General features: G+C 36.7%; 1 protein-coding gene across 1 annotated transcript in view; it reads left to right on the forward strand.

The window, feature by feature from the left end:
* Nucleotides 1–23,686, forward strand: part of LOC127831615 (neurogenic locus notch homolog protein 1-like) — a 40,163-nt gene extending 16,477 nt beyond the window's left edge. Inside the window, exons 11-35 of the mRNA XM_052356593.1 lie at nucleotides 417–498; nucleotides 982–1,092; nucleotides 1,448–1,561; nucleotides 2,966–3,079; nucleotides 8,155–8,268; nucleotides 9,956–10,069; nucleotides 10,292–10,423; nucleotides 10,781–10,957; nucleotides 11,180–11,368; nucleotides 11,832–12,008; nucleotides 16,115–16,291; nucleotides 16,457–16,633; nucleotides 16,793–16,969; nucleotides 17,156–17,332; nucleotides 17,551–17,733; nucleotides 18,304–18,474; nucleotides 18,846–19,016; nucleotides 19,847–19,996; nucleotides 20,197–20,370; nucleotides 20,790–20,963; nucleotides 21,556–21,729; nucleotides 22,206–22,315; nucleotides 22,491–22,637; nucleotides 22,793–23,080; nucleotides 23,317–23,686. Of these exons, the coding sequence (XP_052212553.1) occupies nucleotides 417–498; nucleotides 982–1,092; nucleotides 1,448–1,561; nucleotides 2,966–3,079; nucleotides 8,155–8,268; nucleotides 9,956–10,069; nucleotides 10,292–10,423; nucleotides 10,781–10,957; nucleotides 11,180–11,368; nucleotides 11,832–12,008; nucleotides 16,115–16,291; nucleotides 16,457–16,633; nucleotides 16,793–16,969; nucleotides 17,156–17,332; nucleotides 17,551–17,733; nucleotides 18,304–18,474; nucleotides 18,846–19,016; nucleotides 19,847–19,996; nucleotides 20,197–20,370; nucleotides 20,790–20,963; nucleotides 21,556–21,729; nucleotides 22,206–22,315; nucleotides 22,491–22,637; nucleotides 22,793–23,080; nucleotides 23,317–23,637 (4,095 nt within the window). The 3' untranslated portion in view covers nucleotides 23,638–23,686. The remainder of the gene's footprint in view (nucleotides 1–416; nucleotides 499–981; nucleotides 1,093–1,447; nucleotides 1,562–2,965; nucleotides 3,080–8,154; nucleotides 8,269–9,955; nucleotides 10,070–10,291; nucleotides 10,424–10,780; nucleotides 10,958–11,179; nucleotides 11,369–11,831; nucleotides 12,009–16,114; nucleotides 16,292–16,456; nucleotides 16,634–16,792; nucleotides 16,970–17,155; nucleotides 17,333–17,550; nucleotides 17,734–18,303; nucleotides 18,475–18,845; nucleotides 19,017–19,846; nucleotides 19,997–20,196; nucleotides 20,371–20,789; nucleotides 20,964–21,555; nucleotides 21,730–22,205; nucleotides 22,316–22,490; nucleotides 22,638–22,792; nucleotides 23,081–23,316) is intronic.
* Nucleotides 23,687–27,751: the final 4,065 nt, after the last annotated feature.

The raw sequence follows: 27,751 nt of genomic DNA on the forward strand, positions 1-27,751 counted from the left end.
TGCCTAAGCTGTCATCAATAATATTGTCAAGCGTAATTCCAAATTGTAAACATGTGTCTGAAATACAGCACAATGACAACAAGCAATCAATCTGGATCACTGAAAGTCCTTCCAAAATGATCTCCTTTTGTCCTAGTACCAATACACCACTATAATCTATTTGTAGCAAAACAGAATATAAAGTACACAAACCAATGTCAGAAATATAAAGCCAGCCTCATGAGGTTATCATTTCACTCGATCACTTTAAGAAAAGAAATATAAGTTGATTTATATTACATTATTTTGAGTCACATATACTATAAAATATAAAGAAATGTTTTGTTTATTGTATACAACTTTAATATTACAATTATTTTGTGTGTGAAATACTTTATATTATAGACATCAACGACTGTTCTCCGAATCCATGTCAGAACGGTGGCGCATGCGCAGACCTTGTATACGCGTACAAGTGTACTTGCCTCAATGGCTACACCGGTAGCACATGTGCGACAGGTTAGTAAAACGAATATAGAATTAAACAACGTCGCCAAACGTTTATATCATAACAATATCATAAAGTATTTAATCATAGGTTTTAGTTAATATTCGTATTCATGATATGTATATCATGTTTATTGTGATGTTCTGTTTAGCCAGAATTATTATGTTGCATCAAACAGTTTAAAAAGGAAGTGTTCTATCTATATAATGGCATAAACCGTACTTTGAAGCACGTCACACAATCGCAGATTACAATGTCGGTCGTATCAACTTTGAAACTTATAATACAAAACTACCTGGCTAGGAATCCCCTGCCATTTTGTGAACCTCAGAATACGAATATGTAATGCCCATGAGGTTGTTACGTTAAACATGTGTTTTAGCGAGAGAATAAGGGGCTAAAACTATTGCGTATAGTGTTATTGCATTCTGAAATACAAAAAAAGCATTGGTAAATTATGGCTTAGTAATAACACCACATTGTTTGTTGTTTAGATATTAATGACTGCAGTCCGGACCCATGTGTAAATGGCATCTGCACAGACAAAGTTTTCGATTACACGTGCGCATGTTCTTCGGGATACTCGGGCAAAAACTGCAGCACAGGTACGTCAAGGTGTTCACGTACACATATGTATCGCGATTACAATATACTTGTAAAATGTGTGACCATTGGATGTTTAGCAATGTCTGATACATATTTGTGTTCATGTAAGGTTATTAATCCAACCAAACTATAATTCAATGCATAATTCTTGACAAATATTTATTTATACTTTATTTTGAAATATAGACCCATATTAACTGTACTCATAGTTACTGGTCAATTATATATTGATCGGCGGTTACGTATTACATAATGTGCAAGCCATTGTTTTAAATATTACTTAACGTTTCATTTATATGCTATTTAAGTCATAAAAACGGTTTCATAATATTTTTATTTTTGTTATGTTTAAAGATGTCAACGAGTGTCTGTCCAGTCCATGTAGAAATGGGGGCACGTGTACAGATATCGTCAATGGATATTTTTGTAGATGCGCAGCTGGATACGAGGGGGTCACGTGTCAAACAGGTATTATGATACAGTGGTTCTTTTTGTAATGAATGAAGCCAATATGACATCGCGTATGTAATACTTGTATTTAAATCGCAGAAAACAGCATTACTACTTTATTATTTAAATAAGTATTCAATTTGTAATAAAGTAAATTGCATTTTGTTTAGAAGCATTCCTATCGACGAACCTCGGGTGCTTAATATTAAAGAAGTTCAGTAGGAGTGTTGCTAATAAACATAAACATGTGTCAAATTTGCAAAAAAAAGTACATGCACTATGTGACTCGCACCTGGGACTCGTCGCTATTGGTGCGAGTGCTCCCCCAACTGAGCTTAACCCATTTATGCCTAGCGTCTTGAAAAAAGGCCTTGGCAAACAGCGTAGACCCAGATGAGACGCCGCATGATGCGGCGTCTCATCTTGGTCTACGCTGGTTGCTTAAAGGAATTTCTGTAAGAACTATTCTAAATATAGAAATAAATATACTAGACATCCCTAATTTTGGAAATATATTGATCAAATTTAGAAGGATGGGAGAGTCCATCGGGCATAAATGGGTTAATGGACACGAACACTATATGTTCCCTAAAGTCATCAAGTTCATACAGTTACGCATGCATCCGGTTTTATTGTAAATAAAACTAATTTGAAAACAATGCCATACAATTTCAATCGTTATCATCTCGTCTAATTTGAGGATATGTATTTCTTATCAAATTTTCATAAAGAAACAGAAATGAATCATTACCATCCAAAAGAAGATTTGTTTAACAATATGTGCTAAGCTAATTGTAAAAAATAATCTATATTGATAATGGCTCTGGAGTTGTACGATTCTTTAATCCTTGAATACATATGGAAATGCGTATTTTCATGAAAAGAAATAAAATTAAGAACGATTTACTATGACTCATCAACACATTTGGAAATGTTCTTGTATGACATACATCAACTCGCTACAAACGAAAGCAAATTAGTATAAATGCTACATTTCAAATCCGGTGCTCAACAAAGGTCTATCCTGTGTCCTTCTAAATATAAATAACATATTAAAATGCACTTACAACTTAAGAAATAGGCTTGTTTAATGACGATTCTACTACACACCACTCAGACAATTATATAAGAACAAGTATTTGAATATTTCCAAATGAACAACCATTAGCCACCAAAATGAACATGTTGCTTCTATCTATAAAACATAAATAACTGAATTTGGTAAGTTTACCATTTTACTTAAGTTCACATGTATACCACATAAATGTTTTTTTTTAAATGTCAAAATACTAATGTCGAAACTTGTTCAATTCATCAAGCGTAAACATCTTACAAGGATGTGTTGAACTCGGAAAAGTGTACTTATATAAATTGAATTTGTGTGTAAGTGGTGTAAAACATATACCTCGTGTCACATTCCAGATTCAAACGAATGTATGTCGTCGCTGTGCAGGACAGGGTCGACCTGTGTTGATCGTGTCAATGGCTACATTTGTCAGTGCGCCCCTGGGTACACTGGGCAGTACTGCGACCAAGGTATGTTAGTGTGTATTGATGTGTGTCTTGTGTTATTATATTTAAGTAATGTTGATCTAATTCATCATGATTAATTATTAACTATTTCCGTAACTTTAACCTCATGTTAATAAGTTCAAGTATATAAAAATAAATACGTATTATATACTAAATTTATATTTTGTGATATAGAGAATTGTTAATGTTAATGTTAACGTTTTCACGTTTTGGCAAATTGACACAATTAACAAAAAGTTGTTTCAGAATCGCAAATTTTCGTTTTAGTTATGATATTTGTGAGGAAATAGTAATACTGAATAATAACAATGCTTTAAAATATCCATTATATACATCTTTTGACGATTTGAAAACCTGATTATTATAAAGCGTTGCAACACGAAACTATTGAATAATTTGGAAAGTTCTGCTGTTGTCGTTATATTTTGGGAAACTACGAGGATTGCCTTTATCATAAAAACAATACATCCGCTCATAGCATGAGCACAGATGGTCGAGTGGTTTAAGCGGGAAACTGTTTACTTCAGGACTCCAGGCGTCAGTGGTTCGAGCACAGTTGAGGGTTACTTTTTTTCTTGTTTAAATTGTATTCTTGTGTTTTTTACTGGAGATTTTTAGGTCAAATGTTTAAATTAATCAATATAAAGCATTTAATGACAAGCTTCAATACATGCCAAAATCTGTGGAAAGGCCCCTTCATGGTGAACGTGTAGATATTGGAGAAGACAGATGCATTCGTAAGGTCAACTATAATATTAATTTTATTTCATTGTATGTTTCTCTGAATCAACTTGACTTCTACTAACGAACGCTACTCATTTTTTACTTGTCAACATGGTAACGACTACAGTGTTACAAGAAAACTTTGGCAAGTTCACTAAGCTGTGTAAAGTGAACAGGATTTGTCTACCTTTTTATTTCCTATATGGGTTAACCAGTTCATGCTCTGGTACAAAGCTTAATATAATCCAAAATGCATGGGATTGTAATATCATTTGACCGCAATAAAATTGTTAAATTCTATCCAGTAAAGGATATTCGCATCATATATCTAAAATAAAACATTCACTTCCAAGTTATGTAACTTGGCCTCTTACTGGCTTTTTATTTAACATTGATTTCATAATTACACAAACAGTATTGACACATATAACGACAGACAGACAGACAGACGGACAGTTTATTCAGACTTATACATAAGTACATCGTCTTAATACACAAATATACACATTATTTTCTGTCACATGAATAGGTATAACAACATAACATTACATAACATAAATGGTCATTTAAGAATTCAAATATAAATAAACACAATCAAATTGCATGAATACGTAAATTCTATCAAAGCGGTAATGACATTTATTAAACAGCATTATTAAGAATTGCATTTCTTATAGCAAAAGCTTCTTTCATATATTTACATACATTTGAAATGACCGGTTTGTCACATGAGGCTAATAACTTGTGGAATTTATATACAGATGGGTTAATATAAAATATACGACTAATATATTTTTTCCTTAAATCAGTGTAACAGCGGCATATACATATAAAATGGTATTCGTCTTCTAAATCCAAGACATTACAACATAAACAATAACGTTCATTACGTGGTATGTTATTTCGGGCGTATCTGCCAGTTTGTATACTCAACGGATGTGCAGAGACTCTCAATTTTACAAAAAATAAACGAAGACTTCTAGGAAGTAAATCTAAATATGGTTCATATTCCAAACAGCTTTTAAAAGCTTTATACATATCTAATACAGTACTATTATTCATTTTACCGTACCACTCTTGTTTAAAATTGTCGACAAGTCTACATTTGAACTCGCTAATAAAACTATTAACATGTACAACGTTAGGATTTTCAAATACATAACCGAATCCAAAATTATTTAACATGTTCTTGACATTTGAGACCCAGTTTGTATAACCTTTATTACAATCGCTCAAGGCTTGTTTGTACACAGTTTGCATAATGATATTTTCATTGTTCATAACTTTAAACCAATATTTAATAATTTTAACAAACCTGTTTACATACAATGGATATCGACCTAATTCTCCATAAACAGCAACATTACATGTATTTATTTTCACCTGTAGCAATCGTTTGCAAAATTTTTAATGTATGCGTTCTATATCATCTGACTTAGTGAAACCCCACACTTCTGAAGCATAATTTAATATAGAACCCACAAAAGCGTCAAACAACTGGCAAAATATTTTCGGTTTTATGTCAAATTCATTGCATTTAAACAATAATGTATTCAATGCTTTAAGGGCTTTACCAACCAAATGTTCTTGGTTTAATTTAAAACTTCCTGTATAATTCAACACCGTGCCTAAATAGTTAAAGTTATCAACAACTTCAATATCAATACCATTATATGACCATTTTTCATTTTCTTTTAATCGCCCTCTTTTCCGAAATACCATTATTTTAGTTTTTGCAGTGTTAACTTTTAGCCCCCAAGCATTGCAGTATACATATAATTTATCTAAATGTGATTGGACTTCAGCAGGTGACTTGCCTAAAATAGCCATGTCATCAGCAAATAATAATAAAATCAACACAATATCATCTATACTCAAACCAGAGTTAATGCTATCTTGTAAGTAAAGTTTAAAATCTTCAACAAATAAAGAAAACAAGATCGGCGACATTACCTCCCCTTGCCTCAGTCCAACCGCATAACTAAAATAATCTGAATAGGATGAACATGATTTAACACGTGACTTAACATTCGCTTACATATCCTTCACTATTCTTAACAATTTACCTTGTATACCAGACTTAAACATTTTCAACCATAATGCATTGCGGTAAATACTGTCAAAACATTTAAACATATCGACGTATATAACATACAAACGTTTATTTTCATTCAAATAATTTTGAACAATTGACATCAGTATAAAAATAGCATCAACAGTTGAATAGCCTTTTCTAAATCCGAACTGCGCATCCGAAATAATAGTGTTTTTATTGCAAAAAGTTTCAATGCGTTTATTTAAAATCGTGGTAAATAATTTTGAAAAGCAGCTTACTAAGGTAATCCCTCTATAGTTATTTACATCATTAACTGAGCCTTTTTTATGCAAAGGGATTATTACTCCTTCTGACCATTTATCGGGGAAAAAACCCGATACAAAAATACCGTTAAACACATCGCATAAATGGGCAGATAAGATATCACTACATTCAAGGAAATATTCATTCAACATACAATCACTACCAGATGATTTATTCCGTTTTAAATGTTTAATCGCATTGCGAACTTCCTCAACAGATATTGGCATGTCAAGTTCAGGAAATGCAGAATTTTCTAAGTTAAAATCATTATTTAAACAAAAATCCTCTGCTCCAGTATGACAAAAATCAGCATTATTGTTACTAATGTTTTCAAAAAACTTTGTAAATTCTTCTAATGATATTTTATTTTTAATGACGCTATTTTTTGCTTTGAAAAATCGCAAGAAGTCCCTTGGTTTTTGCTTCCTTAAATTTTCGATCTTCAACATTTGTTGCCTATAGCAAACGGCTTTCTTCCTACGAATTAGGTCTTTATAATATTTCTTACTCGAACATAAACCTTCTCTGTTAGTATCTGTTTTACAAGGGTTAAAAACACGTAAAGCTGCGCGGTACAAATTTCGTGCAGTAACGCACTCGTGGTCAAACCATTCTGCATGTTTTATACAGGTATTAACATTAAAACTAGGGTTGGTATTATAAACACGACTTTTGGAGAATAACGGGTCCGCAACACTGCGAATAGTTTCGGTAAAATTATTCAAAACGTCATTAATTGATGAACGACTTGAAAAATCTATATGGTGCACAATATTATTAAATGCTGGTAACATAGAAATAATCCCTGAACGAAATTGCTCTCGTAACACATCGTCCAATTTATAATTGACATCGGTGTAAGACTGATACTCTGACGAGACATAATTACATAATAACGAAAAATGTAACGGGGCGTGATCACTGAACTCATTAAAATCATGCACGGTAAAATCCGATATATTTGAAAAGCTGCATTCTTTTGTCAACAAATAGTCAATGACAGACGTACCGTTATTCGAATAAAAGGTTTGCTTACAGCTATTTCCAACTCTACCATTAACAATACGTAAACTAGTGGATTTGCATAGATCAAGTAATCTAACTCCATGACAATTTAGTGAGCTATCAACAGCGGCCCTAACTGAGGTGTTATCTGGGCAGTAATCAGAGTCATCATATACAGTATTTATTTTATCTTGTACAATAAAATCACATTTATTGCCAACTCTGCTATTAAGATCGCCAGTAACAAATATTTTACCAAATTCCGAAAAATAAGTTATATCGTTTTCTAAAATTTCAAAGAGATCTACATTAAAGGTATTATATACTGGAGAATCATGTCCCCATACATAAGTGGCACATATATAAAAATCATCTGGGATATTAAAAAATGTACGATCACATTTTAACCAAATTATTGTATCATAATGATTTTTTACGATTGAAACACCATCGGCTAGTTCTTCTTTAATATAAACAACAATACCACCACTATTTCTTCGAGCTTTACGATGTTGGAATTTTCTAAAAAAGTTAAAAGTCATACGCTTTGTCGCTTAAGATGTTTAATCAATACGATATGCAGGTGATACTTATTTAAGATTTATTTTGTCTCGCCTCAACACGTTACAAATATGCTGCTCTGGTTGCTTTTCATCGAATAATAGTTTGGTGGTAATCAAATTGAAATTAATTCTCTATAAATTCCATACATTTGAAATGTGATGCTCTGATGTTAATGTATTATGTAACATATGAGCGATTTGTTAATTACTCTTAGCTAGTGTGCGGTTTTTGTAATTACACGTGTTGTTTGCCAATTGTTTTCTATGTAAAGAACCACACGCTCTTATTAATATCCTTCTTATGCAGATTTGTAATAAATTGTTGTTTGATTTACACAATTCAGTCATGGTTGTAAGATTATTTATTGAAACGTAATCTTTGAGTAAATTTGGACTTTATTGTATTTAGCGTTTTTTTCTAATTCCAGATATAAATGAATGTCTGACTCATCAGTGCCAAAACTCCGCCACGTGCGTTGATAAAGTGAACACGTACACATGCACGTGTAAAGCAGGCTACACCGGAACGCTTTGCGAAATAGGTATTGTATCACCCATATATTATTATCTGGGTAGTATTGTATTATATTATTAACCAGGTTTTCCGAAGGAAAAAACTGGTTATTAGATTGGCGAATGCGGGCGGGCTGGCGGGCTGGCGGGCTGGCGGGCTGGCTGGCGGGCTGGCGGGCTGGCTGGCGGGCTGGCGGGCTGGCGGGCTGGCGGGCTGGCTGGCGGGCGGAACAAGCTTGTCCGGGCCATTACTATGTCGTTCATTGTCAGATTTTAAAATCATTTGGCACATTTGTTCACCATCATTGGACGGTGTGTCGCGCGAAATAATTACGTCGATATCTCCAAGGTCAAGGTCACACTTTGAGTTCAAAGGTCAAAAATGGCCATAAATGAGCTTGTCCTGGCCATAACTATGTCATTCATTGTGAGATTTTAAAATCATTTGGCACATTTGTTCACCATCATGGGACGGTGTGTCGCACGAAAGAATCACGTCAATATCTCCAATGTCAAGGTCGCCACGACTAAAAATAATTTTTTTTTAAAAACAAACTTACAAAGGGGGTTAATTTTGTTTGTTCATTTCAAAAGTTCAGTTTGAGTTTTCTCCCTTTATCAGATTTTTTTTCACAATGAAAACCTGGTTTTGTGACAATTTTGTCCCTTGTTACTATTATTATTATTATTATTATTGTTATTATTATTATTATTATAATTATTATTATTATTATTATTATTATTATTAAAGTAGTCCTCGTCGTCGTCGTCGTAGTAGTAGTAGTAATATTATTAGTATTATTATTAGTAGTAGTAGTGCTAGAAGTAGAAGTAGTAGTAGTAGTAGTAGCAGTAGTAGTAGTAGTAGTAGAAGTTGTAGTAGTAGAAGTAGAGGTAGTAGTAGTAGTAGTAGTAGTAGTAGTAGTAGTAGTAGTAGTAGTAGTAGTAGCAGTAGTAGTAGTAGTAGAAGAAGTAGTAGCAGCAGCAGCAGCAGCAGCAGTAGTAGTAGTAGTAGTAGTAGTAGTAATAGTAGTAGTAGAAGTAGTAGTAGAAGTAGTAGAAGTAGTTGTAGTAGTAGCAGTAGTAGTGGTAGTAGTAGTAGTAGTAGTAGTAGTAGTAGTAGTAGTAGTGGTGGTGGTGGTGGTGGTGGTAGTAGTAGTAGTAGTGGTAGTAGTAGTAGTAGTAGTAGTAGTAGTAGTAGTAGTAGTAGTAGTTGTAGTAGAAGTAGTAGTAGTAGTAGTAGTAGTAGTAGTAGTAGTAGTAGTAGTAGTAGTAGTAGTAGTAGTAGTAGTAGTAGTAATAGTAGTATCAGTAGTAGTGGAAGTAGTAGTAGTAGTATTGGTAGTTGTAGTAGTAGTAGTACTAGTAGTAGTAGTACTTGTAGAAGTAGTATTATTAGTAGTAGTAGTTATTGTAGTAGTAATAGTAGTAGTAGTAGTAGTAGTAGTAGTAGTAGTAGTAGTAGTAGTAGTAGTAGTAGTAGTAGTAGAAGTAGTAGTAGTACTAGTAGTGGTAGTAGTAGTAGTAGTAGTAGTAGTAGTAGTAGTAGTAGTAGAAGTAGTAGTAGTAGCAGCAGAAGCAGTAGCAGTAGCAGAAGTATCAGTGCAGTAGAAATTGTAGAAGTGATTCATTATTATTATTATTTTTATTATTATTATTATTATTATTATTATTATTATTATTATTATTAAACAAAATTCCTTCGTTATTTCATAGATATCAATGATTGCTCCCCAAATCCATGTCAAAACGGTGGCACGTGCACAGACAGAGTCAATGGATATACCTGCGCATGTGCAGACGGATATACAGGAACAACGTGTAGTCCTGGTACGCCATAATACTTTTTCTACAATGTTTCGGCGTTTTGTTTTAAATATGATTCTAAATAGGACAGTAAAAAATCCTTTTCAGAAACGTTGTACATAATATCGCCATGATTAAACGAGTTTGGAACTTAGACAGTGTGCCAACACTGTTATTCACGAAGTTCTATTCAATAATTAACGTACTATCCATTAAACAACAGTTATCCATATTATAATTGTTTAGCTACACTGAACAACGACTGCTCTGCACGGCCCGGTGTTTGTTCCAACATCCTGAAAGCAGAATGTGACGGCTTGAAATGTGTGTGTTCTTCTGGATATTATCAGACAGGATCCATCACCTGTAGCAGGAAAGGTATTGATTCTAGTAAACAAAATATCATACATGATTTAAATAAAACGTTGTAGGTGTTAAAGGCATATATGAATTTTACCCGAATTGCATGTACATTTCTCTGTGAATATTCCCATTACCAAGCCAGTAACATATAAATGATCGACTAACCAAATGCAATACGAACACTTTATTAAAGGCGAATGCCATTCCAGCGATTGGTAAAAGTGCCTTAGCTAAGGTATCAATTAAAATAAATGTTCATGCAGTTTTTGTATTAACTTTCATTTAATAGGAACACTGTGTTATATCACCGGCATCATTATACATAACCTGCTAAGGAACTTACTTTTGTCTCATAAATTGTTTATAACACAGATTGCGGAACAATCGTGCCTGCTATTTACGGAACCGTTAACCATTCGGAGGACACTCTTTACGAGGCCAAGGCATACTTCTCGTGCGAGACAGGCTACACACGCACTGGCTTGGCTTCTGTGTCCTGTCGGGCAGATCAAACGTGGAGTGGATCCACACCTATATGTGTTATCAAAGGTAAAATGGCGAAGTACGCGTTACAATCACAAACTGTATGTACCCTTATCAAATATATTCTTACATATCAATATATTGTATAAATAGCATATATTGGATTTTTTTGTATTGTCTGTTACAATGTACTAGGTATTCAGACGTATCAATGAATACATACCTATACACCAATCCCTCATGTGTGCTGAAGCAAACCTAAAGTTGTAACGTGTTTATTTCTTGTAGACTGTGGCACTTTGTCTAAGCCACTGAATGGTTCGGTAAGCTTTGTACCTAACACCGAGTATCTAAGCCAGGCCGAGTTCGAATGCGATATTGGGTATTCCCTAAGCGGTAACAAAACTAGGACGTGCACAGACACTGGCAGGGCCACTGGCGTATGGGCTGGCACCAGTCCTACCTGCGTGATTAAAGGTGATACCAATATTTTAAACCAATACATTTGTATTTTCATTATTTCTTTAATCACATATGCAAATACGGCGATTCAAGCTATGCCAAGCAGTGTCATTCATTCACATAGTGTCCAGATGTATACAACTTATTCATATTGCTGATAGATTAAGGCTTCTTATGCATGTTGTGTACAACGGAATAGCGACATTATTTATGTATATGTACGCATCATTTATTAAAAATAAGTTTCAACATTGCAGACATGTTTGCAGACAGATTTGCATTGATGCAAGTAACTATAAATAATAGAAATGCTCCTCAAAAATAAGTAATAATCAGCTTAAGTTCAACAAATAAACTTCGTTAAGTGTTGGCACACGATCTTGATGAATTTGAACACTATGTGTATTACTATATTATTATGGATAATCTTAAGTTTACCAAACATGGAACAAACATAGATCTCACTTTAAATTCACAGATTGTGGCCTATTGACTGCCCCTGGCAACGGTACAATAGATACCCAGACCGGCACAAAATATCAAAGTGTCACTCTGTTCTACTGCAACACTGGCTTTGATCTCATTGGAGTTTCTTCTACCAAATGCGGCGCGGATGGCGTCTGGGATTCCGTGAAACCCAGGTGTCAGATTAAAGGTATCCTCTTGTTTGCGTAAGAGTAATAAAACAGTCGCATATAGCCACTTCTTCAAATAATGGATAAACGCAAGGAACTATGGTACCCATATGCATAATGTTACTGATACACACGTATTAAAAACAAATGAACTTACTCGAAACACATATTCCACTGTTATGAACTTATTTCAAATGAAAATTCGCATTTGTACATGCTATTTGATATCGATTAATTTGAATACTCAACTTCATGGATTTGTTTGAGCTTATGAATACCACAAGCACTTTAGCGGACAAGCTAGTTTTTACTTAGTTCCTTAGAACACATATTCCAAACAATTCGCGTTAATAAGAGGTGCGTGAAGTTGGCACTGACATCGGCAATCGATATTCGACATTCGAATATCGAGCTGGGACGAATGTCGAGCCAGCTCAGACATCGACATTTGGCAAAAAACCCGAATATCGAGCTGGGGCGAATGTCGAGCCAGCTCTGAAGTCGACATTTGGCAAATCTCGCGAATAGCGAGCTGGGACGAATGTCGAGCCAGGTTTGACATCGACATTCGGCAAAAATAAGAATATCGAGCTGGGGCGAATGTCGAGCCAGCTCTTAAATCGACATTCGGCAAAAAACCCGAAAATCGAGCTTGGGCGAATGTCGAGCAAGCTCTGACATCGACATTCGGCAAACCTCCCGAATATCGAGCTGGGACGAGTGTCGAGCCAGGTCTGACATCGACATTCGGCAAAAGTCCCGAATATCGAGCAGGGGCGAATGTCGAGCCAGCTCTGACATCGACATTCGGAAAAACTCGCGAATATCGAGCTGTGACGAATGGCGAGCCAGGTCTGACATCGACATTCGGCAAAAGTCCTGAAAATCGAGCTGGGGCGAATTGCGAGCCAGCTCTGACATCGATATTTGGCAAAAACCCGTTTATCGAGATGGGGCAAATGTCGAGCCAGCTCTGACATCGACATTCGGCAAAACTTGCGAATATCGAGCTGGGACGAAAGTGGAGCTAGATCTGATATCGACATTCGGCAAAAGTCCCGAAAATCGAGCTGGGGCGAATTTCGAGCCAGCTCTGATATCGACATTCGGCAAACAACCAGTATATCGAGCTGGGGCGAATTTCGAGCCAGCCCTGACATCGACATTCGGCAAAAGAACAGTAATCGAGCTGGGGCAAATTTCGAGCCAGCTGACATCGACTTACGGCGAAACTTGCAAATATCGAGCAAGGGCGAATGTCGAGCCAGCTCTGACATCGACATTCGGCAAAAGTACCAAAACACGATCTGGGACGAATGTCGAGCCAGGTCTGACATCGACATTCGGCAAAAGTGCCGAAAATCGAGCTCGGGCGAATGTCGAGCCAGGTCTGACATCGACATAAGGCAAAAGTGCCGAAAATCGAGCTCGGGCGAATTTCGAGCCAGCTCCTACATCGAAATTAGGCAAAAGTCCCGAATATCACGCTGGGACGAATTTCAAGCCAGCTCTGACATTGACACTCGGAAAAAATCCCGAATATCGAGCTGGGGCGAATGTCGAGGCAGCTTTAACATCGACATTCGGCAAAAAAAACACGAATATCGAGCTGGGGCGAATGCCGAGCCAGCTCTGACATCGGCATTCGTAAAAAAACTCGAATATCGAGCTGGGGCGAATGTCGAGCCAGGTCTGACATCGACATTCGGCAAAAGACTCGAATATCGAGCTGGGACGAATGTCTAGCCATTTCTTATATCGACATTCGGCAAAATTCGCGAATATCGAGCTGGACTCATGTGTAGCCAGGTCTGACATCAACATTTGGCAAAACTCCAGAATATCGAGCTTGGGCGAATGTCGAGCCAGCTCTGACATCGACATTCGGCAAATCTCGCGGATATCGAGTCGGGACGAATGGCGAGCCAGGTCTGACATCGATATTCGGCAAAAGTCCCGTATATCGAGCTGGGGCGAATTGCGAGACAGCTCTAACATCGACATTCGGAAAAAAGCCCGTTTATCGAGAATGGGCAAATGTCGAGCCAGCTCTGACATCGACATTCGGCAAAACTTGCGAATAGCGAGCAGGGGCGAATGTCGAGCCAGCTCTGACATCGACATTTGGCAAAACTCGCGAATATCGAGCTGGGACGAATTTCGAGCCAGATCTGATATCGACATTCGCCAAAAGTCCCGAAAATCGAGCTGGGGCGAATTCCGAGCCATCTCTGATATCGACATTCGGCAAAAAACCAGTATATCGAGCTGGGGCGAATTTCGAGCCAGCTCTGACATCGACATTCGGTAAAAAAATCAGTATATTGAGCTGGGCCCAATTTTGCGCCAGCTCTGACATCGACTTTCGGCAAAACTTGCAAATATCGAGCAGGGGCGAATGTCGAGCCAGCTCTGACATCGACATTCGGCAAAACTCTCGAATATCGAGCTGGGACGAATTTAGAGCCAGGTCTGACATCGACATTCGGCAAAAGTGCCGAAAATCGAGCTCGGGCGAATGTCGAGCCAGGGCTGACATCGACATTAGGCAAAAGTCCCGAATATCGAGCTGGGACAAATTTTTAGCCAGCTCTGACATCGACATTCGGAAAAAATCCCGAATATCGAGCTGGGGCGAATGTCGAGCCAGCTCTAACATCGACATTTGGCAAAAAAAAACGAATATCGAACTGGGGCGAATGTCGAGCCAGCTCTGACATCGGCATTCGTAAAAAAACTCGAATATCGAGCTGGGGCGAATGTCGAGCCAGGTCTGACATCGACATTCGGCAAAAGACTCGAATATCGAGCTGGGACGAATGTCTAGCCATTTCTTATATCGACATTCGGCAAAATTCGCGAATATCGAGCTGGACGAATGTCGAGCCAGCTCTGACATCGACATTTGGCAAAACTCCAGAATCTCCAGCTTGGGCGAATGTCGAGCAAGCTCTGACATCGACATTCGGCAAATCTCGCGAATATCGAGCTGGGACGAATGTCGAGCCAGGTCTGACATCGACATTCGGCAAAAAAACGAATATCGAGCTGGGGCGAATGTCGAGCCAGCTATGACATCGGCATTCGATTTAAAACCGAATGTCGAAGTCAGACCTAGCTCGACGTTCGCCCCAGCTCGATATTCGCGAATTTTGACGAATTTCGAGCCAGGTCTGACATCGACATTTGCCCCAGCTCGATATTCGCGTTTTTCACCAAATGTCGATGTCAGAGCTGGCTCGACATTTCCCCAGCTCGATATTCGGAAGTTTTGCCAAATGTCGATGTCAGAGCTGACTCGATATTCGCCCACCTCGATATTCGTTTTTTTTGCCGAATGTCGATGTCAGAGCTGGCTCGAAATTAACGCCCGCTCTATATTCGGGTCTTTTGCCGAATGTCGATGTCAGACCTGGCTCGAAATTCGTCTTAGCTCGATATTCGCGAGTTTTGCCAAATGTCGATGTCAGAGCTGGCTCGACATTCGCCCCACCTCGATATACGGGTTCTTTTGCCGAATGTCGATGTCAGAGCTGTCTCGAAATTCGCCCCAGCTCGATGTTCGTTTTTTTGCCAAATATCGATGTCAGACCTGGCTCGACATTCGTCCCAGCTCGATATTCGCGAATTTTGCCGAATGTCGATGTCAGAGCTGGCTCGACATTCGCCCCAGCTCGATATTCGGGTTTTTTGCCGAATGTCGATGTCAGAGCTGGCTCGACATTCTTCCCAGCTCGATATTCGGGTTCTTTTGCCGAATGTCGATGTAAGACCTGGCTCCACATTCGCCCCAGCTCGATATTCGTTTTTTTGCCGAAAGTCGATGTCAGACCTTGCTCGACATTCGTCCCAGCTCGATCTTTGGGAGTTTTGCCGAATGTCGATGTCAGAGCTGTCTCGACAATTGCCCCAGCTCGATATTCGGGTTTTTGCCGAATGTCGATGTCAGAGCTGGCTCGACATTCGTTCCAGCTCGATCTTCGAATGTAAAATGTCGATTGCCGATGTCAGTGCCAACTTCACGCACCTGTTTATGGTGTAGTATTGCTGACATTAGTGACAGGTTGAAACAAATCGCTCAAAGGAATATTATGATATGTTATAATAAGACATATATTTCAATTAGATTGCTTATCTCTGGCTGCACCGGCAAACGGCAATATTAACTTGCCGCAAGGTACGACCTACTCCGCCAATGTTACGTACACTTGCAACATCGGATACACACTGAACGGAATCGCTTCACGGATATGTCAGTCTACCGGGCAGTGGACTAACTCTCCTCCAACTTGTGAAATCAACAGTAAGAACCAACGTTACTCTGTCTGTATAATATGAAGGTTTTCCAATTTATTTCATTTCTCAATATTGCCTTCTTAATCTATGAATATGTGGCCTCAAAGTCTTACAAAACAAACAGACACCTGTGTTAACGTATACATGAATATAAATAACATTTTTATTCAAGCTTGTACAGTTCTCTCAAATCCATCAAACGGAAAGGTCGATCTATCTAATGGAACGAAATACCAATCGACGGCAGTATACACATGTAACTCTGGATTCTTACTGAGTGGAAGTGCAGGCCGAACATGCCAGGCTGACAAAACATGGTCTAGCAGTGAACCCATTTGCAACAGAATAAGTAAGTTCTTTGCGAAGATTTTTACATTTGTATTTGCACAACAACAAGTGACTGATTGTACAGACTTTGCATAATTCCCTTTGTACTCTCAACAACTGTGGTATATATAGCGCACGAAATGAAAAATTCTTGGAGATATAACGTGTTTTTTTACCAAAGGTTGTCCAACGCTGACAGCGCCTTCTAATGGTGCAGTTGACCTCTCTGATGGACTGCTGTATGAAGACATTGCAACGTTCAGTTGCAATACTGGATACGCTATGGTTGGAACCTCCACACGGCAATGTCTCGCAACTAAATTATGGAGCGGAGAATCGCCTACCTGTCAAATAAAAAGTTCGATTATAGTTGTTTTAACTTGATCATGTATATTTGCTAACATATATCAATCACTATAATCATTGCATTGCATTTCATGTACGTTTTACACGCTGATATACAGTTTTTAGCGATTTACTTAAATTTGAAGTTTGTTATCACCATGATATACATTTTGAGAAAAATTGTTTCAATGCTCTTTAGATTGTGGTTCACTGACTTATCCTGATAACGGACTTGTGCTAACAGTCCATGGAACAGAATACCTGAAAATAGCGAACTACTCCTGTAACCAGGGTTACATTATTAGTGGCGTAAGCACAAGAACATGTTTATCCTCAGGAATATGGAGTGCGTCTCCGCCTACATGCGTCATTTTGGGTAAGATTGCAATGCACGTTTTCCTTTTGATACCATGATGTGTTCAAAACTTATTAATATTATGATTGTGTTTTAAGCTAATTGTATATATCATGTAAGTGTCGAGCACACAACTGCACTCCTCGTGACATTAACTTCTGCTTTGATGGCATATGACTTATAAGGAATATAATTCATATTGTTAATGCGACTTTAAACACATTCAAATCTATTTCAAGACTGCGGACCGGTGGCCAACATTACACAAGGAACGTTGACCTATTCGCCTGCGAACAGTAAGCAATACGGATCAACGGTGTTCTACGATTGTAACGACGGGTACGAAATAAAGGGAGTGTCCTCCAGAGTTTGTGAGGCGAATGGACTGTGGAGTGGTACACAACCATCGTGCGCAATACTGAGTATGTCCACACATTTTCATATGTATGCTGCATGTATTTAACATATGTACACCTTATGATTACTATTGATATTCGTAATACATGTTGAACAGCATACTTTGATGTAAAATAAAATGGATACGATCGAATTTAATTATGTTACATTCGTCTGGGCGTAGAAAAAACAAACATATTCTTCCTTGAACATCGATGTGTGCATATTTCAACACACTAAGATGAGAAAGAAACGGTTAACCTATTATAATGTACTGATAAATATAAACATAAACATACCATTATAGTAATTATATCATGTTGATTTTGTGTTCGATGATCGACATTCATGACTAGTAGCTGTTATTATTTCTGTACAGGTGATGTCCTTGTAGTTCCATTTTCGTCGAATGTCACGCTTGTTTGGTTATTATATCTGTTATATTTAACTTTACTTATCGATGTTTTCCTCATGTCTGAAGATTGTCATAAAACGTGTGACTAATTTTTTGATGGTTTGGAATTTAAATATAATAACCAAATATACACTTCAGTTTAGTTACGTTCCTAATAAACAAATTCAACATTTCCTGAAAGGTTGCGATGAGCCTTCAGACATCCCCAATGGCTACTCGTGGCTTCCCTCTGGTAACCAAGTGGGCGACTATGCCATGTACGCGTGCAACAGTGGCTACGGGCTTGTTGGCGACCCTTCGGTCATCTGTAAACCATCAGGGCATTGGGATTCGGCACCGGAATGCAGGCTTGGTATTTATATGTTGTCGTTTATAAAGAATCCCCATTTGTTCAGTAGCAAAACAGTGGCTCTCCTTGTAAGTAATTATATATAACTAAATTAAATTAGCTTTAACTTCCATAAGATCATTATGGATAATTAGTGTTAAGTCTATGTGGTATACATTACAGCATTTGAAGCAGTGATCAAATGCGACCTGAGATACTTGCTCTGGATGTAATGTCAGCAATCAAAATGATGTTTTATGTTAAAATATAATCCATACATATTTGTTTTAAAAAGTTCAACTTCAAGACGAAACAAATCAAATCGCGTTAAATTATATAGCAATCGCACATACAAACATATTTTAGAAACAATCAGTCTTGTCTTTATTCGCTAGATTGCGGAAATCCACCGAGTGTTGCCAACGGTTTAGTGACCGTCCCGGACGGAACGCTGGTTGGGAAAAATGCAACGTACTCGTGCAACAACGGTTATGAAGTAGCGGGTAAAGACACGATTGTTTGCACGACCTCTGGAGTATGGGCAGAGAGTCCGAGATGCAATCTGAGTAAGTGAATGCCTGTCAATGTGTTACCTACATTATATTTAGCAAACATGGGTTCACCTTAAAACCTCTCTACCGGACAAATTATACAATGACTTTGTGTCCTTACATGGGTTAAACTGGATTTAACATTGTGTGCACTTTTCAAGCCAGTGTTTATCAAACCACAGGTTAATATCGTGTGGAAAAAAAACGCTTTTCGATAGCATGCATTACACTACTTATTTCAAAAGTATATTTTGTATGTAGGAATATAACATTCGTGTAAAAAAATGTATGGTTACGTAGACATGTGTATTTTAATGCGCAAAATCACTAAAACAAAACCCATTCAACTCTACTATTACAACAGTGTCGTAAAGAACAATAATTCTAATAAGGATGTGCCCAAGTTCAGCACATATGTATAGCAGCTGCATGGATACAAATATATTTAATAATGCAATTAACGAAGACATTTAGCCCCAAAAGTATATAAGAACCGTGTAAAGAGAACGCGCAAAACAGATGATTCGATTTTTTAAACAAATGCTAAATAAACATATGACAATTAATCTCAATTTCACAGTTTCTTCCTTTTGTCACTATATTAAAGTTTGGGTATTGGCTATCAAACTTAATGCAATTTCAATTTAATTTCCCCTAATATTAATCTGCTGACGAGCTCGCGCATGACTATGCACAGTACTTATTACTATCGTGTTGTTTTTAATTATGTATTTAGTATATGCTTATTGTGTTGAGTTCAAATTAGCATACATGCAGGTTAAATTATAATATGCGGTTGTTTGTAGAAATAATCAAGACGATTATGTACGATTATCCAATTTCAGTTCAAATTGTCTACAACACACTATGTTCGGTAACTGCCCAGTGCAAAACCAAGGGTTCAACATGCCGGGACGACACAAACGGTCAGGACAGATGTCTGTGCGCATTGACTGGACAATTCTTTGACTCCAGCCAAGATAAATGCCTAAGCAGTACGAACTTATCGTTTCATTCCATTTGATGAGTGTTGTTTTATTTATTTTCTTAATGAACAATGTGTCCAAAATTAATTATTCCAATCGCTTTTTAAGCACTTTAATGATACAAATTTTGCATCGTTTGTTTTACATACTCAAATCCAAATAAAGAAAAAAGAAACCCGATCGACCGTTATTTACATTCGTGTTTTCAGTATGTGAACCTCTTCCAAATCCCACTAACGGAATTGTTACCAACCCCTCTGTACTGGCTGAAAGTCAAAAGGCAACGTACACATGTTTCGTCGGCTACGCCCTAAATGGGCCTGGAACACGTTACTGCCTATCTACGGGTCAATGGGACACCACGGCACCTTTGTGCATTACTGGTTTGTCCACTTATATGCTAATTATAAAATATGTAATTTTTTCTACATGCCTATGGTCTTATATATTATTTAATTTACATTGCATTAACGTAAACAATTGTTGTTCTTTTTTTATTGAATTTATATTCTAAATGACACTCAATGTAGCCTAATTACATCGTTTAAAGTGTCTGACTTTTATCGTATACAAAGTAATCGCTTAAAATCAAACTAACGAATTGTGCAGATAAAACCGAAGTTTAGTCAAAGTATTAAGTTTAAAAAAAGGTTTAAAGACATTTCATATGTTTTCATTTGTTCCATAAATGAAAACAAACGCCCTACGATTTTGAATTTGATGACAATTAACACTCCATATTATATATTTCCATTATTTGTGTTACCCTAGTAAACCACTGGCAATTATATTTGTGATTAAGGATGCCCTGCCCCATTAGCACCATCTCACGGGTCTGTGAATGCAAGCGACGGTCTGGCCGCAGGGGACATCATTCGGTATTCGTGTGACGAAGGATACGCCTTATTGGGTGTACAAGAACGCATTTGTGGCTGGGATTCGAAGTGGAGTGGAAGCGTGCCGTCATGCGTTATTGGTAGGAATAATGTATGCTCGCTATAACTCATGACTGTTGAAGAAAAGACCAAGTAAAACTACACCTGCATAATCAAAACATTAATCTTACAATCGTTTTAGGCCCTTTTTTTCGACTTTTTGAATCACGATGATTGGCAAAAATAAATTTTAAGAAGTACCGAAAAATCCGATTATTGTCATGAATTGTCATGAAAACGGCACAATCAAAATTGTTAAATGCAAAATCCATAGCTGGGTTATGCGTGTTAAACTAAGCTGTATAGATAACACATCTTTAGTTGTCTTAAAGAAACTACCATATGAACGGAAACTACTTTGCACGTGCAATTATTTCAAACGTCTATGGTGTGCATTGGCTATTCCAAGCCGAAGAACCCAAGGTATTGAGCTTTTTTTCCTGAGTCTCCAAGTTTGAAAAATTGTCGTGATAATGAGCACGCCGTTCTGCTGTTGCAATTAGATTTTACTATGCTTATATCGGTACAAATGAAAAGGGACGCATATTTTGGCATTCGATTTACGAATGTCCATGAACAAAGTAAATGCTTTAAAATGAGTCATTATCATATGTCTGAGGCTTTTTCCAACAGAATGCCCACTTCTTGACAACATTCCCAATGGGTACGTGGATATGTCGCTAGGCAACTGGGTGGGCTCCAAGGCGACCTACATCTGTACGAACAACCATGCACTTGTCGGAATATCAACGAGAACTTGCGAGAGCACAGGCGTATGGAGTGGTGTGGTTCCCACATGTGTTTTTGGTAGGGAAAAAAATAAAAAATATTGTATACTGGTTTATGTATAACGATGTTTGCTTCGTTCAAAAAATAAGTTTTAACTTAAACACGCTATAATTTGCTTCTTACCTATTAACAGTTATAACACACACATTTAAGGATCAATCTTTTACTCTTGTGATGTTCAATTCCTTTACCTGAACAAGTTTTACAAATTCATTCAAAACCATAACAATTCATTGAGATTTCGTCGTGTTTACTTTAACTGATTCTTATCCGGAAACTTGAATATTGAACTTACTAAAAGTTAACTACATTTATGCATAGAAGTCATTGTCATATTAATGACGCCGCACTGAAGGATCTTTGCAAGAGATTTCATTGACGCACCTCGATATTAAGGTTTTGCTGCGGACGTTGGAGTTTCTAGGTGTATCTTCTTTCGACTATTATTTCATCCTGTGTTGCTTTAATAAACACATTTCTCCTTTTCTTTTTAGCAATATTTCCTGATGTCATTTTGGTGTTTGGGACCTTGTTCGTGGTGTTGGTGTTAGTGGACATATTCGTCATTAGCGTATGCCTTTACTACAGATACTGCAAAACCAAGGTCTGTCAACTATATTAGGTGTTTCATTTGCAGCCAAATGTATCGTATTATTTTTTTCTATGGTTAAGGTTTATTTCTTTGAGCAGCTTTATAACTAGTCACTATTCTCTATGTCAGACAAATAACTCTGTGTTGCATGCATGAAATAAAAGCTTTGTTTTTAAACCAAACACAGCCGAAGCCACTCCCAGTGGAACCGAAGAAGGAGGTACCCGATGTGTTTGACGATTATGAAGACCCTAAAGAACTTACGTTCGATACTTTTAAAATTGGACCATCGTTTCAACGGAGTCGTGCGACCGTCCCTGAACAACCCAATCCGGTTAGATCATGCATTTTATATGTATGTGAAATGATAAACTAACGTTTAGCTTTTGTAGTTGTATTGATAGTGGAAAACACCTAGCATCAATTACAACAAAATCAGAGGTTCTAGTTGGATTGAGATATTCACGTAGTTAGTATTTATCGTTTCAGGTGATCAAAGAGAAAGATACTCCTTTTCGTACCGCGGTTTCAACCAATAAAATCCTTCTCCCTGTAACAAACACCTCGAAGGCCAAAGGCAGCGACAATGTAGCACATGAAAGGAATAGCGTTATCAAGGGACGAAAGAGCAATGATCTAAATCCAAACGATTTATCCAACCGAGTAGTTGCACCAATGCCTTCCAAAGTTCGCCTTCCTCCTCTGCACAAAATGCTGACTAAGGTCGGAAAAGAGTTCAATACTATGTCGTTTGACGATTCTGGACACGAAAAATCGGTAAATGATGCTTTATTGGTAATTAATACAAACTTACCTGTATAAAAGTGCGTCATTTTCGGAAGTGCTCGTTTCGTTGCTCCATTTTGGATAATTAATGAATTTTACAATATTATTTTTAATAGATTTTCATCATATAGTTTTTCGGTGGTACTTGTTATGTCCAAAAACGACGTATGCTGTCTGTTATAAATCTTATCTTGTTAATGTGTCCGTTCTTATCCGGGATATTTTAGGTCACCGAAGGAAGAGACGGTGGGTACCACACAGCAAACAGCGATGATAATCACACCCACTCTTTCGAATCATCTGAAGACGAGTTCGGTGATCCAAATGGTATCAGCCCGTCAATCTCTGGAGATGTAAATCCCTCCCCCATCGAGAAGCGCAGGAATGTGCTTGAAGCTGCAGCGGATACGTTCCGAGGACGAGCTGTAATCCCACCCGTAATGGACTCGCCGCATACCGAGAAAGAAAGGGCGGCTTTCAAGCCTGAGACGAGGAGGCAACTTAGAGGCACCGTGGAGACTTACAACCCTCCCAATATGTTCCAGTAATAATTGCAAAAAGTGGAAGTTATACAGATAAAAAACAATTATTATTGCAGTGTTGTGTGATGTGTTTTTTCTTTATTCTGTCTGCATTACTTGCGTAATACCTTTCTTTATGAAGAAAAAGCACACTCTATTTGTATACTGGTAAAGAAAAATTACCATGACATAATTGACAGTTCAATATCAAATAAGACAAATTTTCTTTTACGCCTTGTTGCGTGTTAAAACTTCGTATTGAGTTGTAAGCTCGGTATTTTAGAAGTTCAATTGTATTCGTTATCAAATAGAAGATATAAAAAATGTTAAAATTTAGAATTGCCTTTGCTGACTTGTGGTAGTTGTCAGATAAAATGCGTTTACACCAATTGGTAATTATACCTGTGTGGTGTACACGAGGAAAATGTGCGATAAATGGATATATTAACATACACTCAATTTATTATTTAGTTAAGTTGTTTGCAGTAGGCTTTTTTATTCAGATGTTGTTTTTGCAAAAAAACAACACATTACACGTTATCAGTATGTTTACAAACGGGATTCATATAAAATCGCGATATTGATGTTTATTTTTAATAAAATTATTTAGAAATATGTAAATAAACTTTGTAACTGTATGATAACATATTATGTTAGTGTATATTACAGTGAAGTGTTTTTAATGTGCGATTTATTAAATGACAAAGTTCTCACAAACAGATATCTACTTTTAATGTTTAATTTTGTCCTGTAATAAAGTGTTTGTCGATAGTGTTGTTAATTATTCTGAACCGCAAAACACATCTTGTTTTGATTATTCTGTTTAATGCCTCTTCAAAGCGGGACTATAAGATTTTGTCAAATATTTATGAATTTATATAAAATGTGTAAAAAATATTATACATATATTTCAATATAAATTAAAATAAAAGTAAACATGAACCGGTGTCGAAAATGCGAAATAAACTAGATATTTAATTCAGAAGTCAAAAATGTCTGTACAGTCGAATTCGCCAGCATGTATATCATTCATGTACGATGTAAATCTAAATTTAGTTTAACGGTTCATTTAAAATTCCTGCAACAATATTTATTCATACGACACACGAACACTAACTAAAATGACGAATGCTTCGGTTATTGTAGGTAAATATGTACGAAATATCTTCGTCACAATCGGCTCGAAGCGCTAATTTGTCTTTGCTGCATTTTATGAAATTCGACTTTAATGTATCAGTTTTCTTTCCTATTTGGTGTTATTGTAACATATTTGTATCAATATATTACAATTTAAGACATATACAGATCGTATAGTCTCGCTTTAAATAATTTGTCATTTAAATGAATTGTACATGTACACCTTTTCGTGGCTTAGTTCTTGAATTGCGTACATCTTTTATTACCTGGACATTACATCATTACGTATAAGGCTTATTTACAATATTAGTAAAGAATGGTCCCCGCTAGGCGACTGTTAGCCGCGCACAATACATGCCATGTTTCAAAGTTCAAAGTTTAAGGCCACATACAAAAAAGTATATATGTATAATTGAAATAATATAACCGTCTATGTCTCGACCAAAGTTATATGAATTATTTAATTATGCGAAATATACGTAAACAAAATTCGCCTTCCAAACAATTATAAGTTTACAATGTCTTAAGATAACAGAATGACTTAATTCAATTTAATCTCATAGTTCTCATACATTAGCACATACATGTTGTTGTGTTTACTCAATGTATCATTGGAATAATTGCAAACTGTATAGATAACAAGAGGACGAAGTTAAAGCGACTATGGTTTACAAATACATCTGCCGGCACCATTTACGTATATAGACACACGATTTGATTTATAGATTGAAATACAAGGGAAAGGATGATAATTTTAAAAGGTTTAACAAAGCAAAGTATAACTAAAACGAAATTAAAATTAAGATATAATTGACTATGCAAATTGAAGTTTTAAAATAAAGATTCCCCATTTAATTAAAGTTTCTCGGGTTCATGAATCACAGCAAGCTTACAGATGCGTACATGATAACACAGACAAGCGCTTTTAATAAGACTAAACACATTTTCTGGTGATATAATCAATACACATATACGTTTGCATTAAATGTGTCATCTTATCTTCATCTTAAATGTATTTTTAACCTGCAAACAATTTAGTCATACTCAACAGTTTATTAAAGGGATCTTTTCACGCTTTGGTAAATTGACAAAATTGAAAAAAGTTGTTTCAGATTCGTAAGTTTTCGTTTTAGTTATGATATTTGTGAGGAAACAGTAATACTGAACATTAACCATGCTCTAATATAGCCATTATATGCATCTTTTGACGATTTTAAAACCTAAAAATTATAAAGCGTTGCAACGCGAAACGATTGAATAATTTGGAGAGTTCTGTTTTTGGCGTTAAATTTTGTGAAACTACGAAGATTGCTTATATAAGGTATAAAATACGTCAAGAATGTGTACTCGGCGGAATAGCTCAGTAGGCTAAAGCGTTTTTACTTCAGGACTCTGGCAGGACTCCAGGGGTCACTGGTTCGAAACCTGCTCCGGGCAATGTTCTTTTCCTTTTTTTTATTTTTTTTTCTTGATTTTTACTGGAGCTTTTATGATCCAATGTTTACATTTATCAATATAAAGCATTTAATGAATAAGTTAAAAAAATGCCAAAATCTGTGAAAAGGCCCCTTTAAGTCACAATACACAAAAAATACAAGAACGCAAAGTAATTTCATTCAAGGACAGAACTTCAAAAAGGCACCGTTTGAATGGTCCATAGGGGCCTCTGTGTTGGTTTGTTAGCATGTAGACAAAATATGCCCTTGTTGAAGATAACAACATTATTAACATCGTTTACACCGTCATATGCGATACTTTTAAAATTAACATTCATTTAAATTTTATCTTGAATAAAATGTATATAAATGACTGGCCTGTTGAAAAGCCAAAACATTAAATGGTCTTCAAGTATGCATCCTCCTAAGGTACAAATGTTTAAAAAAGATATCGTTGATTGAAAACTTGTTGAATTTTGTTACTGGATTAATTTACTTTTGCAATTGATATCTATGTTACGATTTCGGAATCACTTAAAAGTGCAAGATATTTAATCTCGCTGCTCGATCGCGATTCTTTGGTATACATTGCTGGTTTACCATTCCTGACATTTTGCATTCGCTGCTTGTGAGTCTGAACATTTTGTCAACGAGTTCTATCATTTACGATTATGTGCCTAACGAGTTGCGCTATTGTAAACAAAAATTTGCAGCGTACTCTTATGAAATTATTGTCACGTCTCCCCCGAAAGCCCGAAAGAGCCAGCCATTCTATTATACCGTTTGATTGATGTTTCGCCGAAGGCAATTGTATTAAAACTCACGTAAAGAAGTGAGAGATACAAATTTAACACCATTTGAATGGTTGTCACATGTGTTTGTGAACTTCTTTTCATACAAAGCCATGTCGTTTTTTATGGGTTTAAATAGCAATGTTAATAATGAGTCCGCCCCCAACAAACTTTATGTGCCAACTATTTATTGGCGATTGTTTTCTGGTTGAAAATGCACACAACTGATGCGTTGTACAGTGAACACGGATAAGGTTAATAACAGGCGTTTGAAATTAAGAATGCAGCCAATTATTTGAGTTAATCAACGCGTAGAGATCGAATTGTCAATAGTAAGGGTGTGTTAAAAAATCATCTATATTGCAGTGATGTCGGTTTTTCATATTAGCAGGCAACCGCGGTAAGCCTTACCGCATTGCTGCAGCTTTAACCGAGTACAGAGTAGAATATTTAGATTGTCTAACCAACGATGAAAACAAACGACGACTGCACGTAAAGTGGTGGGTGGGAAAGAACAATGAATGACGGCGGAGCTCATGAAAGAGGTTTTGTTCTTGGGACTCCTGATCTAACGTTGTATCACTATTAAGCAATCAATCACATATGTAAGGACTAAGACATGTCAATCAAGTGTGCAATCTTCATTCGGAGCCACAGCAGTGCTACCTTTAAATCCTCAGAATATTCCATATGGAAGAAAAACAAGAGCGAGTTATATTATATATTTATTTACCACGTTTCTCGAAGATGGACGATTTTGTAAATGTTTACGAATTC

The sequence above is a fragment of the Dreissena polymorpha genome, chromosome 5 (assembly GCF_020536995.1).
Source record: "Dreissena polymorpha isolate Duluth1 chromosome 5, UMN_Dpol_1.0, whole genome shotgun sequence".
Taxonomy (NCBI): Eukaryota; Metazoa; Mollusca; class Bivalvia; order Myida; family Dreissenidae; genus Dreissena; species Dreissena polymorpha.